This window comes from Salvelinus alpinus, chromosome 11, assembly GCF_045679555.1.
Source record: "Salvelinus alpinus chromosome 11, SLU_Salpinus.1, whole genome shotgun sequence".
Taxonomy (NCBI): Eukaryota; Metazoa; Chordata; class Actinopteri; order Salmoniformes; family Salmonidae; genus Salvelinus; species Salvelinus alpinus.
The window spans coordinates 53,948,986-53,961,266 of NC_092096.1; the positions used below are offsets into that span (position 1 = coordinate 53,948,986).

The 12,281-nt window shown below is 43.2% G+C and overlaps 1 protein-coding gene across 1 annotated transcript in view; it reads left to right on the forward strand.

Moving 5' to 3' along the window:
• Nucleotides 1–334: 334 nt before the first annotated feature.
• slc7a8a (solute carrier family 7 member 8a) overlaps nucleotides 335–12,281 on the forward strand; it is a 33,146-nt gene continuing 21,199 nt past the window's right edge. Inside the window, exon 1 of the mRNA XM_071333559.1 lies at nucleotides 335–625. Coding sequence (XP_071189660.1) covers nucleotides 484–625 — 142 coding nt within the window. The 5' untranslated portion in view covers nucleotides 335–483. The remainder of the gene's footprint in view (nucleotides 626–12,281) is intronic.

Here is a 12,281-nt window from a genome sequence, read left to right on the forward strand (position 1 = left end):
CTCATCTAATGTTTTGTTGTGGTTGCCCGTAGCGCAAACTAGGCATTTGTTTTTTTATTTGACAAAATTCCTTAGTGCGCAAGTAGCGCACGAGTGCAACATTATAACAACAAATACATTGGCATTCTGGACAACAGAAACATGACGATGATACAGAGCTAAAAACAAAGTTTACATAAAGTGTAAGTGCACTGACTTTATGTATATATAAATTACCCATTTGTGTAGTGCGGTGCCCATAATATCTGAAATCTCCATTCGATTTGTTAAGGGTTGAATAGCTATACCAGTATACAGCAACAAGTCAAAATAACTTGTATCTGATCATCTTCGACAACTTTGGGTGAAGTGTCTTGTGCTGTCTTACCAAAGCGCAAATTGAGCCCCTGCGTCCAAGCGCTCTTTAGCTGTCAACTGAGAGCGGCCACAGGCACAGCTGCAGCAGCAAGTGTCAACGAGGACTGAACAACTCTTATCAGAAAAATGACGGACGGACCAAGGCAACGAGGATGTTCATCGGCGTCTGGCGGGGATGCTGTCCCCGGGTCCGGGAAAGAGTCAGGAGAAGGAGGGGTGGCTCTGAAGAAAGAGATCGGTCTTGTGAGCGCTTGCGGAATTATTGTTGGTAAGTAAAAAATAAAATAAAATGGGTATATATAATGTCCTAATTTTGATGTATATTTGCAAAGGTTTGATTGTATGTGAATTATGAATAGGCCTAGTAGAAAATGTAACTGACCACTGCTGCTCAGGTTTGCTGAGAGTTGGTTTGCAGTCAGGTTTATATAGTGAGTTCACACAGACTAGAACAAGGTTTGGGTTAAGTAGCATAAGGTCACCTACTCTATTACTTGTTATTGATCACTTTCAACTTATAATGTAGGTTTTTAAGCTTCTAATGAAGGCTAATTATCATTGATGCCTATTGCATCACTTCAGCAGTTAACGGTCATTCTTTATCTCTCTGTGAGGTGGTTTGATAATCTCTTTGATCTTCAGCGCAAACCGAAACTGTCATGACATTATCCCCATCATTACTGTAAATTAAGATGACTGAACTGACCTTTTTTTGTAAATACAAGTTATTTACACCCACGTTACCAGTAGAATTGGAAACCCGATGTAACCAGCGAACTACGCTACGTATGATTTCTAAATCTGATCACTAAATCTGATCACCAGAGCTACTGTGCCTTCGGAAAGTATTCAGACCCCTTGACTTTTTCCACATTTTGTTAGGTTACAGCCTTATTCTAAAATGTATTTAACATATTTTCCTCATCAATCTACACACAATACCACATAATGACAACGTTTTTTAGAAATGTTTGCTAATTTATTTTTAAAAACTAAAAAAATGAAATATTAAATTTACATACAGTACAGTCAACAGTTTGGACACACCTACTCATTCAAGGGTTTTTCTTTATTTTTACTATTTACTACATTGTAGAATACTAGTGAAGACATCAACACTATTAAATAACACATATGGAATCATGTAGTAACCAAACCACAGACAGTATCACCAGCAAAGCTCCAGGAAGAGTCTTTGTGGTTCTGATCTTCTTCCATTTAAGAATGATGGAGGCTTCTGTGTTCTTAAGGACCTTCAATGCTGCAGAAGTGTTTTCATACCCTTCCCCAGATCTGTATCTCGTCACAATCCTGTATCGGACCTCTACGGACAATTCCTTCGACCACATGGCTTGGTTTTTGCATTGTCAATTGTGGGACCTTACAGACAGGTGTGTGCCTTTCCAAATCATGTCCAATCAATGTAATTTACCACAGGTGGACTCCAATCAAGTTGTAGAAACATCTCAAGGATGATCAATGGAAACAGGATGCACCTGAGCTCAACTTCGAGTCTCATAGCAAAGGGTCTGAATACTTATGTAAATAAGGTATTTCAGTTTTTTTTAAATGATAAATTGGCAAAAATTTCTAACAACTTGTTTTTGCTTTGTCATTATGGGGTATTGTGTTTATGCTGAGGATTTTCATTTTTTTAATCCATTTTAGAATAAGGCTGTAATGTAACAAAATGTGGAAAAAGGTCAAGTGGTCTGAATACTTTCCGAAGGCCCTGTAAGTAGTAGACTCTCCATCATTGGAACAGAAGCATTCAAAAACCCATATGGCACCCTATCCCTTCATAGTGCACTACTTTTGACCAGAACCCTTTGGGGCCTGGTCAAAAGTAGTGAACTGTATAGAGAATAGGGTAACTTGGGACACAGCCTTTGTTGTTTATATTCCAGAAGAGATGAAGAGACAAGAGTAGTGAATTGCTCCCTCTCGGTCTATAGATTCTTCATCATTTAAATATAATTATTCGTTAAATCCACATAGTTTAACCCCCAATCATTAATGTTTAAAAGGATAATGTTTATGACCATCCATATTCATTCAGCCATAGTGGCGGTTGATCACCAGAACCAACCTTGCCTAAACTAGTGTCCTTGATACGGTCACTCATTTACAAACACATCTGGGCCGTATTCATTAATTTCCAAATCATGTGCAATCAGCTGTTATAGACCTATATCCATCCTGCCCTGCCGTTCTAAAATCTTCGAAAGCCAAGTTAATAAACAGATCACCGACCATTTCGAATCCCACCGTACCTTCTCCTGTCATAGTAGTGTGTATAGGTGGCATGGAAGTCAGACGCAGGAGAGTTAGACGGAGTGTAAATGTAGACTTTTACTAAATGTCCACTCGATATGCTCCAAGCACGAAAATATACATATATCAAATAAACATGGGTACGAGGACCCGTCGCACACCTATACAACAAGAAAACAATACTTGACATAAAACAATCTCTGACAAACACATGAGGGGAAACAGAGGGTTAAATACACAATAGGTAATGAATGGGATTGAAAACAGGTGTGTGGGAAGACAAGACAAAACCAATGGAAAATGAAAAATGGATCGATGATGGCTAGAAGGCCGGTGACGTCGACCGCCGAACACCGCCCGAACAAGGAGAGGCAACGACTTCGGCAGAAGTCGTGACATCTCCACTATGCAATCTAGTTTGTTAGCTGGTCATGGGTGCACCTCAGCCACGCTCAAGGTCCTAAACGATATCATAACCGCCATCGATAAAAGACAGTACTGTGCAGCCGTCTTCATCGACCTGGCCAAGGCTTTCGACTCTGTCAATCACCCCATTCTTATCGGCAGACTCAATAGCCTTGGCTTCTCAAATGATTACTGCCTCGCCTGGTTCACCAACTACTTCTCAAATAGAGTTCAGTGTGTCAAATCGGAGGGCCCGTTGTCCGGACCTCTGGCAGTCTCTATGGGGGTGCCACAGGGTTCAATTATCGGGCCGACTCTTTTCTCTGTATATATCAATGATGTCGCTCTTGCTGCTGGTGATTCTCTGATCCACCTCTACGCAGACGACACCATTCTGTATACATCTGGCCCTTCTTTGGACATTGTGCTAACAAACCTCCAAATGAGCTTCAACGCCATACAACACTCCTTCCGTGGCCTCCAACTGCTTTTAAATGCAAGTAAAACTAAGTGCATGCTCTTCAACCGATTGCTGCCCGCACCCTCCCGCCCGACTAGCATCACTACTTTATGCTACTGCTACTCTCTGTTCATCATATATACATAGTCACTTTAGCCATATCTACATGTACATACTACCTCAATCAGCCCGACTAACCGGTGTCTGTATGTAGCCTCGCTACTTTTATAGCCTCGCTACTGTATATAGCCTCGCTACTGTTATTTTTCACTGTCTTTTTACTGTTGTTTTTATTTCTTTACTTACCTATTGTTCACCTAATACCTTTTTGCACTATTGGTTAGAGCCTGTAAGTAAGCATTTCACTGTTGTATTCGGCGCAAGTGACAAATAAACTTTGATTTGATTTGACTACCCTGGACGGTTCTGACCTAGAATATGTGGACAACTACAAATATCTAGGTGTCTGGTAAGACTGTAAACTCTCCTTCCAGACTCACATTAAGCATCTCCAATCCAAAATTGAATCTAGAATCGGCTTCCTATTTCGCAACAAAGTCTCCTTCACTCATGCCGACAAACATACCCTCGTAAAACTGACTATCCTACCGATCCTTGACTTCGGCGATGTCATTTACATAATAGCCCCCAACACTCTACTCAGCAAACTGGATGTAGTCTATCACAGTGCCATCCGTTTTATCACCAAGCCCCATATACTACCCACCACTGCGACCTGTCTGCTCTCGTTGGCTGGCCCTCACTACATATCCGTCGCCAAACCCACTGGCTCCAGGTCATCTATAAGTCTTTGCTACGTAAAGCCCCGCCTTATCTCAGCTCACTGGTCACCATAGCAACACCCACCCGTAGCAGGCGCTCCAGCAGGTATATTGCACTGGTCGTCCCCAAAGCCAACACTTCCTTTGGCCGCCTCTCCTTCCAGTTCTCTGCTGCCAATGAATGGAACGAATTCCAAACATCTCTGAAGCTGGAGTCTTATATCTCCCTCTCTAACTGTAAGCATCAGCTGTCAGAGCGTCTTACCGATCACTGTACCTGTACACAGCCAATCTGTAAATAGCACACCCAACTACCTCATCCCCATATTATTACTTACCCTCTTGCTCTTTTGCACCCCAGTATCTCTACTTGCACATCATTATCTGCACATATATCACTCCAGTATTAATGCTAAATTGTAATTATTTTCGCCTCTATGACCTATTTATTGCCTACCTCCCTACTCTTCTACATTTGCACACACTGCACATAGATCTTTATTTTTTTATTTTATTTTGTGTTATTGACTGTACGTTTGTTGATGTGTAACTCTGTGTTGTTGTTTTTGTCGCACTGCTTTGCTTTATCTTGGGCAGGTTGCAGTTGTAAATGAGAACTTATTCTCAACTGACCTACCTGGTTAAAAAAAGGTGAAAGATTTTTATTTTATTTTTTTAATTTACACCATAGCACAAGGTTTTGCAACATAATACAAAAAGGGCCGTTTCTTATTGGATAAGTTCAGACAGTGCCCCTCCCTGTTTTCTTCTGTTCGTTTGGTGCCAAATGAAAATGACCCTGATCTCTCCTGCTATCTCACGTGAGAGGCCTTATCGTCAGATCACTGAACTCAAACTGCCATGTTCAAACTCTTCCCTTTGTTCTCTGTCTGCTTCGCTGAGTTTCCTCAAAGTGGGCTGAGGGAGTTCTTTATGAGCTTAAGGTACACCTATTTTCCTTCAAGTCCACCTCCACCCCCTTCTTCAGCCCACCCCCCCTCTCCCCTCCTCCACGCAAAGCTGGGATCAGAAGTGAACTTTTGCAGATTTGGAGGAACTAAGATTCCTGAGGTGATACTGCTGTTTTATTAGCTGAGCTGGCTTAGCTTATGTAGCCTGTGAGACCTCTATGGCTTCTATTCATAGCGTTTATGGTAGTGCACTATATGGTTATAAGTAGTGCACTAAATCAGTATAAGTAGTGCACTATATCAGTATAAGTAGTGCAGTATATCAGTATAGGTAGTGCATTATATCGGGTATAAGTAGTGCACTATGGGTGTCATTTCAGACATAGTTAGGGTGACAGTAGGGGAAATCATCATCATCTCTATGGTGAGGTTGGTGTGTTTTGGACTGGGATGAAAGGGAAAGGAAACGGGCAGGTGGGTGAGGACTGAGAGGGGTGAGGAGGGTGAGGTGGGCGAGGAGGGTGAACACTGAGAAGGGTGAGGTGTTTTGGACTGGGATGAAAGGGAAAGGAAACGGGCAGGTGGGTGAGGACTGAGAGGGGTGAGGAGGGTGAGGTGGGCGAGGAGGGTGAACACTGAGAAGGGTGAGGTGTTTTGGACTGGGATGAAAGGGAAAGGAAACGGGCAGGTGGGTGAGGACTGAGAGGGGTGAGGAGGGTGAGGTGGGCGAGGAGGGTGAACACTGAGAAGGGTGAGGTGTTTTGGACTGGGATGAAAGGGAAAGGAAACGGGCAGGTGGGTGAGGACTGAGAGGGGTGAGGAGGGTGAGGTGGGCGAGGAGGCCTAATCAAAGCAATGCAATCAGGAGAGCTCAGAGTCAGGTGGCAGGAGTCACAGTCAGGCGGATGGATGATGGGGATTGCAGTAGCTCGCTGCATTCTTCACTTACTCCTCCTCCTCCTGGTCAAGACCAACTGAGGAGTTTATTTACAGAGTGGAGCAGCAATGCTGTTTGTGTGTGTGTGTGTGTGTGTGTGTGTGTGTGTGTGTGTGTGTGTGTGTGTGTGTGTGTGTGTGTGTGTGTGTGTGTGTGTGTGTGTGTGTGTGTGTGTGTGTGTGTGTGTGTGTGTGTGTGTGTGTGTGTGTGTGTGTATTAGTGAATGTACATGCATGCACCTGTGAGTGAGTGTGTGTGTGTGTGTGTGTGTGTGTGTGTGTGTGTGTGTGTGTGTGTGTGTGTGTGTGTGTGTGTGTGTGTGTGTGTGTGTGTGTGTGTGTGTGTGTGTGTGTGTGTGTGTGTGTGTGTGTGTGTGTGTGTGTGTGTATTAGTGAATGTACATGCATGCACCTGTGAGTGAGTGTGTGAGTGTGTGAGTGTGTGTGTGTGTGTGTGTGTGTGTGTGTGTGTGTGTGTGTGTGTGTGTGTGTGTGTGTGTGTGTGTGTGTGTGTGTGTGTGTGTGTGTGTGTGTGTGTGTGTGTGTGTGTGTGTGTGTGTGTGTGTGTGTGTGTGTGTGTGCGTGCGTGTGTGTCCTCGGAGAGGTTGGACAATGTCCAAGCAGTAGTTGGCCCCAATCCTAAACTCAACCATTAATGGGGAAAATGCAAAACTACCAACAAGCTCTCACTACAGAATTAGACGTTCATCCGCGTTCTCCAAACTTCAAATTTGAAAGCGTTTTTGTTGTTCCTGCTGCTCTGTATTGTTCTATTTCTCCGAACATCAAATGTAGAAGTTAAGGGTAAAGTTAAGGCAGTCATTCTGAATGTTTAAAGCAAGGGTTAAGGTTTTGGATAGTGTAAAATAAAAATAGAAAACAGTGTCCACGGGATGACGCGATGCCCGTCCACAACACCCAAGCAAAACCCAAGCCCACTTGATGGTGATAGTGCTCACTGTTGCCCCTAGTGGCCGATTTCCAAGGCATTTCCTGAAGTCCTCAGGACATGGATAGAAGTCCAACCTTGACACCAATCATCAGCGATCTCCCCGAAACTACACCATAGTACTACACTGCTGCTGACACTATATGTATCATTACATTTCATGTGCAAAAGCCTGAGTAGGCACACGGTTGGACCGAGTCTAAGTCGGAGGGCTGGATAGTCTTGTACACATTACAGCTGTGCTCAGTCTTTGTTTTTCTGGGCTGTTTGTTTGTTCCTCATAGCTTGGTGCTTGGAAGCTGTGGTTAGGACTCTGCTTCTGCTAAAGGAATAGTAGACTAGTGCACACAACACAGCACATTGTTCATGAAAAGGGGATCAGAAAGCTGAAGTAAACAATGTCTGCTTCCCAAATGGGACCCTATTCCAAAGTGGGCACTTGCACACTCCCGTGATGGATTTAAAAGTGTAGGATTGGTGTAGACATTGGCTGGAGGTAGTTTCCGCCATTGTTAAATCTATGACGGGGAGTGTGCAGCCGCACACTTCTTGAAAAGGGTGGATAATCTCTGGAAGCACCAGAGCAGGTAAGAGCCAAACGCAACATGTGTAATCTCCAGGAGAATATAGCCAAAACATCACTGACCTTAAAACGAAGCTACAGTAGTAGGCCTAAAGCTCAGACAAAGCTGTTCAAGTCATGGACGAGGCTTACTTACCAAATGCACCCTATTCCCTACATAGTGCACTACTTTATTTGGAGAAGGGTGGAGAATCGCAGCCTTGGTATCAGAGGTAGGAAGGGAACTCACCCTGGAGGATGAGAGGAGGGAAAGAGGGAAGAGGAGAGAGGAAAACCGCCCGTTCTGGAGCATTGTGTCAGAGTGTGTCAGGGATGTTTCTTTCTCGTACAGTTCACACAAAGGGCACCAGGGGGAAAGTGAGAACAGGAAGCAGGAAGTGGAAGCAAGTAGACAGAGAGAACAAGAAATGTGTGTGTGTGTGCGTATGTGTGTGAGTGAGTGTGTGTGTGCATGGTTGTGTGTGCATCAGGGGTGTTCCTATCCGGTACAATTCACACAAAGGGGAAGCAGGGCGAAAGTGAGTGTGCGTGCGTGTGTGTGAATCGGTGTGCGTATGCGTGCATGCGTGTGTGTGTGCGTGTATGCATGTGTGTTCCACTTCAGTCAGCACTCTGCACCCTTCACACACAGACACACACACATTCCGAATAGGGAAACTAGAAGCTCATCCCACAGATAAGGTGTCCCGTAGTTTAACCAGTCTAAACCAGTCTCTTTTACACTGCTCTCACCAGCTCACCAGTGACACTATAACCTAACCCAGTCTCCTCATTGTCTTATCATCAGTGTCACACACAAAGTTGCTGACCTGATGCATTATAAAGCCGACACAGTCACTGCTCATACAGCAGAGTACCAAAGACCACTGGAGTCAACTATCTTGGAGCAGTCACTTGCTTTTGTCAAGGTTGAGATTTATCATGCTTTTACCTTTCGCCCACTAAGTTAACCTTGCTAAGGAATAATAGAGGAGAGGGGTTTAGGCTAGACACTGCACATGTGATATGTACATACAGTACCAGTCAAAAGTTTGGACACACCTACTCATTCAAGGGTTTTTCTTCATTTTTACTATTTTCTACATTGTATGTATGAAATAACACATAAGGAATCATGTAGTAACCAAAAAAGTGTTAAACATATCAAAATATATTTTACATTTGTGATTCTTCAAAGCAGCCACCATTTGCTTTGATGAAAGCTTTGATGAAAGCTTTGGCATTCTCTCAACCAGCTTCACCTGGAATGCTTTTCAAACAGTCTTGAATGAGTTCCCACATATGCTGAGCAATTTTTGGCTACTTTTCTGTCACTGCTGTCTAACTCATCCCAAACCTTCTCAGTTGGGTTGCGGTCAGGTGATTGTGGAGGCCAGGTCATCTGATGCAGCACTCCAACACTCTCCTTCTTGGTCAAATAGCCCTTACACAACCTGGAGGTGTCCATTGTCCTGTTGAAAAATAAATGATAGTCCCACTAACACGCAAAACAGATGGGATGGCGTAGTGCTGCAGAATGCTGTGGTAGCCATGTTGGTTAAGTGTGCCTTGAATTCTAAATAAATCACAGACAGTGTCACCAGCAAAGCACCGCTACACCATCACACCTCCTCCTCCATGCTTCACGGTGGGAACCACAAATACAGAGATCATCCGTTCACCTGCTCTGCGTCTCACAAAGACACGGCGGTTGGAATCAAAAATATCACATTTGGACTGATCAGACCCAAGGACAGATTTACAACGATCTAATGTCCATTGCTCGTGTTTCTTGGCCCAAGCAAGTCTCTTCTTCTTCTTGGTGTCATGAAGGCCTGATTCACGCTGTCTCCTCTGAACAGTTGATGTTGAGATGTGTCTGTTACTGGAACTCTGTTACTGTTACTGTCTGTTACTGTGAAGCATTTATTTGGGTTGCAATTTCTGAGGCTGGTAACTCTAATGAACTTGTACTCTGCAGCAGAGGTAACTCTGGGTCTTCCTTTCCTGTGGTAGTCCTAATGAGAGACAGATTCATCACAGCGCTTGATGGTTTTTGTGACTGCAATTTAACCTTTATTTTAATTTAACCTTTATTTAACTAGGCAAATCAGTTAAGAAGAAATTCTTATTTACAATGACGGGTTACCCCGGCAAACCCTAACGCTGTTGGGAAAATTGTGCACCACCCTATGGAACTCCCAATCACGGCCAATTGTGATACAGCCTGGAATCGAACCAGGGTCTGTAGTGATGCCTCTAGCACTGAGATGCAGTGCCTTAGACCGCTGCAACAACGTTTTTCATTTTCCGGATTGACTGAATTTCATGTCATAAACTGTTGTTTCTCTTTGCTTATTTGAGCTGTTCTTGCCGTAATATGGACTTGGTCTTTTACCAAATAGGGCTATCTTCTGTATACCACCCCTAACTTGTCACAACACAACTGATTGGCTCAAACGCTTTAAGAAGGTAAGAAATTCCACAAATTAACTTTTAACAAGGCACACCTATTAATTGAAATGCATTCCAGGTGACTACCTCATTAATCTGGTTGAGAGAATGCCAAAAGTGTGCAAACCTTTCATCAAGGCAAAGGGTGGCTACTTTGAAGAATCTAAAATCTAAAATACATTTTGATTTGTTTAACACTTTTCTGGTTACTACATGATTCCATATGTGTTATTTCAAAGTTTTGATTCATTCACTATTATTCTACAGTGTAGAAAATAGTAAAAATAAATAAAAACCCTTGAATGAGTAGGTGTGTCCAAACTTCTGACTGGTACTGCACGTGTAGAGAAATGTTGAAGTGAAAGAGAACATATGACACACACACACACACACAGACACACGCAAACCCTCATCAAACTACACCACTAGCACATTCAAATCTCAAACAGTATCAATATCTTTGACTTTGATCTTTAAATTCTCCACACTCAGCTCCGACTGCAAGCTCTAACATATAACCTTTGGCCCTGAAGCCCTATTGGCTGTCAATGTTTATGAGCCAATCAGTCAGCTTTCTGATTCTCAACCCCTGACCTCTGATCCCTACTGCTTTGTCAGATCTTTGATGGAGCGCGAGTAGTGAACCTGTCTGAACCAGAAACACACACACACACACGCATACAGGCACACACACAGTCTCTTTCGTGTTTCCTTGCTCTATAAACTGACTGACAGTCTGATGCTTATAGAGGCTGTCAGTGCATTGTTCTGATGTTCAGATGTAGTGGTGGCTCCTCCCTAGTACACACTCATACACACGGGCCTCTCGTTCCTCATTGTACTCTGTAACCCCTCTCCCCCTCTTTCTCTCTCTCTCCCTCTCTCTCCCTCAGTCTCTCTCTCCATGACTCCTCATCCTCAGTGCTCACTCAGCACATTGCGTTCCCACTCTGTCTGCTGGCGGGCTGCTCATTGCTTTTGAAACAACATTTTCTCTCTATCTCTCTGTCTCTCTCTTTATCTCTCTCTGTCTCGCTGTCTCTCTCGCTCTCTCTCTGTCTGTCTCTCTCTCAATTCAATTCAATTCAAATCAAGGGGCTTTATTGGCATGGGAAACATGTGTTAACATTGCCAAAGCAAGTGAGGTAGATAATATACAAAAGTTAAATGAACAATAAAAATTAACAGTAAACATTACACATACAGAAGTTTCAAAACAATAAAGACATCACAAATGTCATATTGTATATATACAGTGTTGTAACAATGTACAAATGGTTAAAGTACACAAGGGAAAATAAATAAGCATAAATATGGGTTGTATTTACAATGGTGTTTGTTCTTCACTGTTTGCCCTTTTCTTGTGGCAACAGGTCACAAATCTTGCTGCTGTGATGGCACACTGTGGAATTTCACCCAGTAGATATGGGAGTTTATCAAAATTGGATTTGTTTTCGAATTCTTTGTGGGTCTGTGTGATCTGAAGGAAATATGTGTCTCTAATATGGTCATACATTTGGCAGGAGGTTAGGAAGTGCAGCTCAGTTTCCACCTCATTTTGTGAGCAGTGAGCACATAGCCTGTCTTCTCTTGAGAGCCATGTCTGCCTACGGCGGCCTTTCTCAATAGCAAGGCTATGCTCACTGAGTCTGTACATAGTCAAAGCTTTCCTTAAGTTTGGGTCAGTCACAGTGGTCAGGTATTCTGCCACTGTGTACTCTCTGTTTAGGGCCAAATAGCATTCTAGTTTGCTCTGTTTTTTTGTTAATTCTTTCCAATGTGTCAAGTAATTATCTTTTTGTTTTCTCATGATTTGGTCTCTCTCTGTCTCCTTTGTCCAATTTTCTCTCTGCCACCATTCTTTTTCCCTCATCCATTTTGCACTACACCAATGTTAATCTCCCATTGTTCTGTTTTTCTCTCCTCCTCTTTCCACACACTCTCATTAGAACTGAGAGGCGGAGCAATGAGGGGCCTTAACGGCCTCTGGTGCAAAGCTTACTCTTCCCCATGGGCATGGTAACAGAGTACTCCCACTGGGCACAGATGTCAATTCAATGTCTATTCCACATTGGTTTAACGTCATTTTATTGAAATTACGTGTAAACAATGTTGATTCAACCAGTGTGTGCCCAGTGGGTGGTCTCTCAGTGATATACACTGAGTGTAAAAAATATTAGGAATACACCCT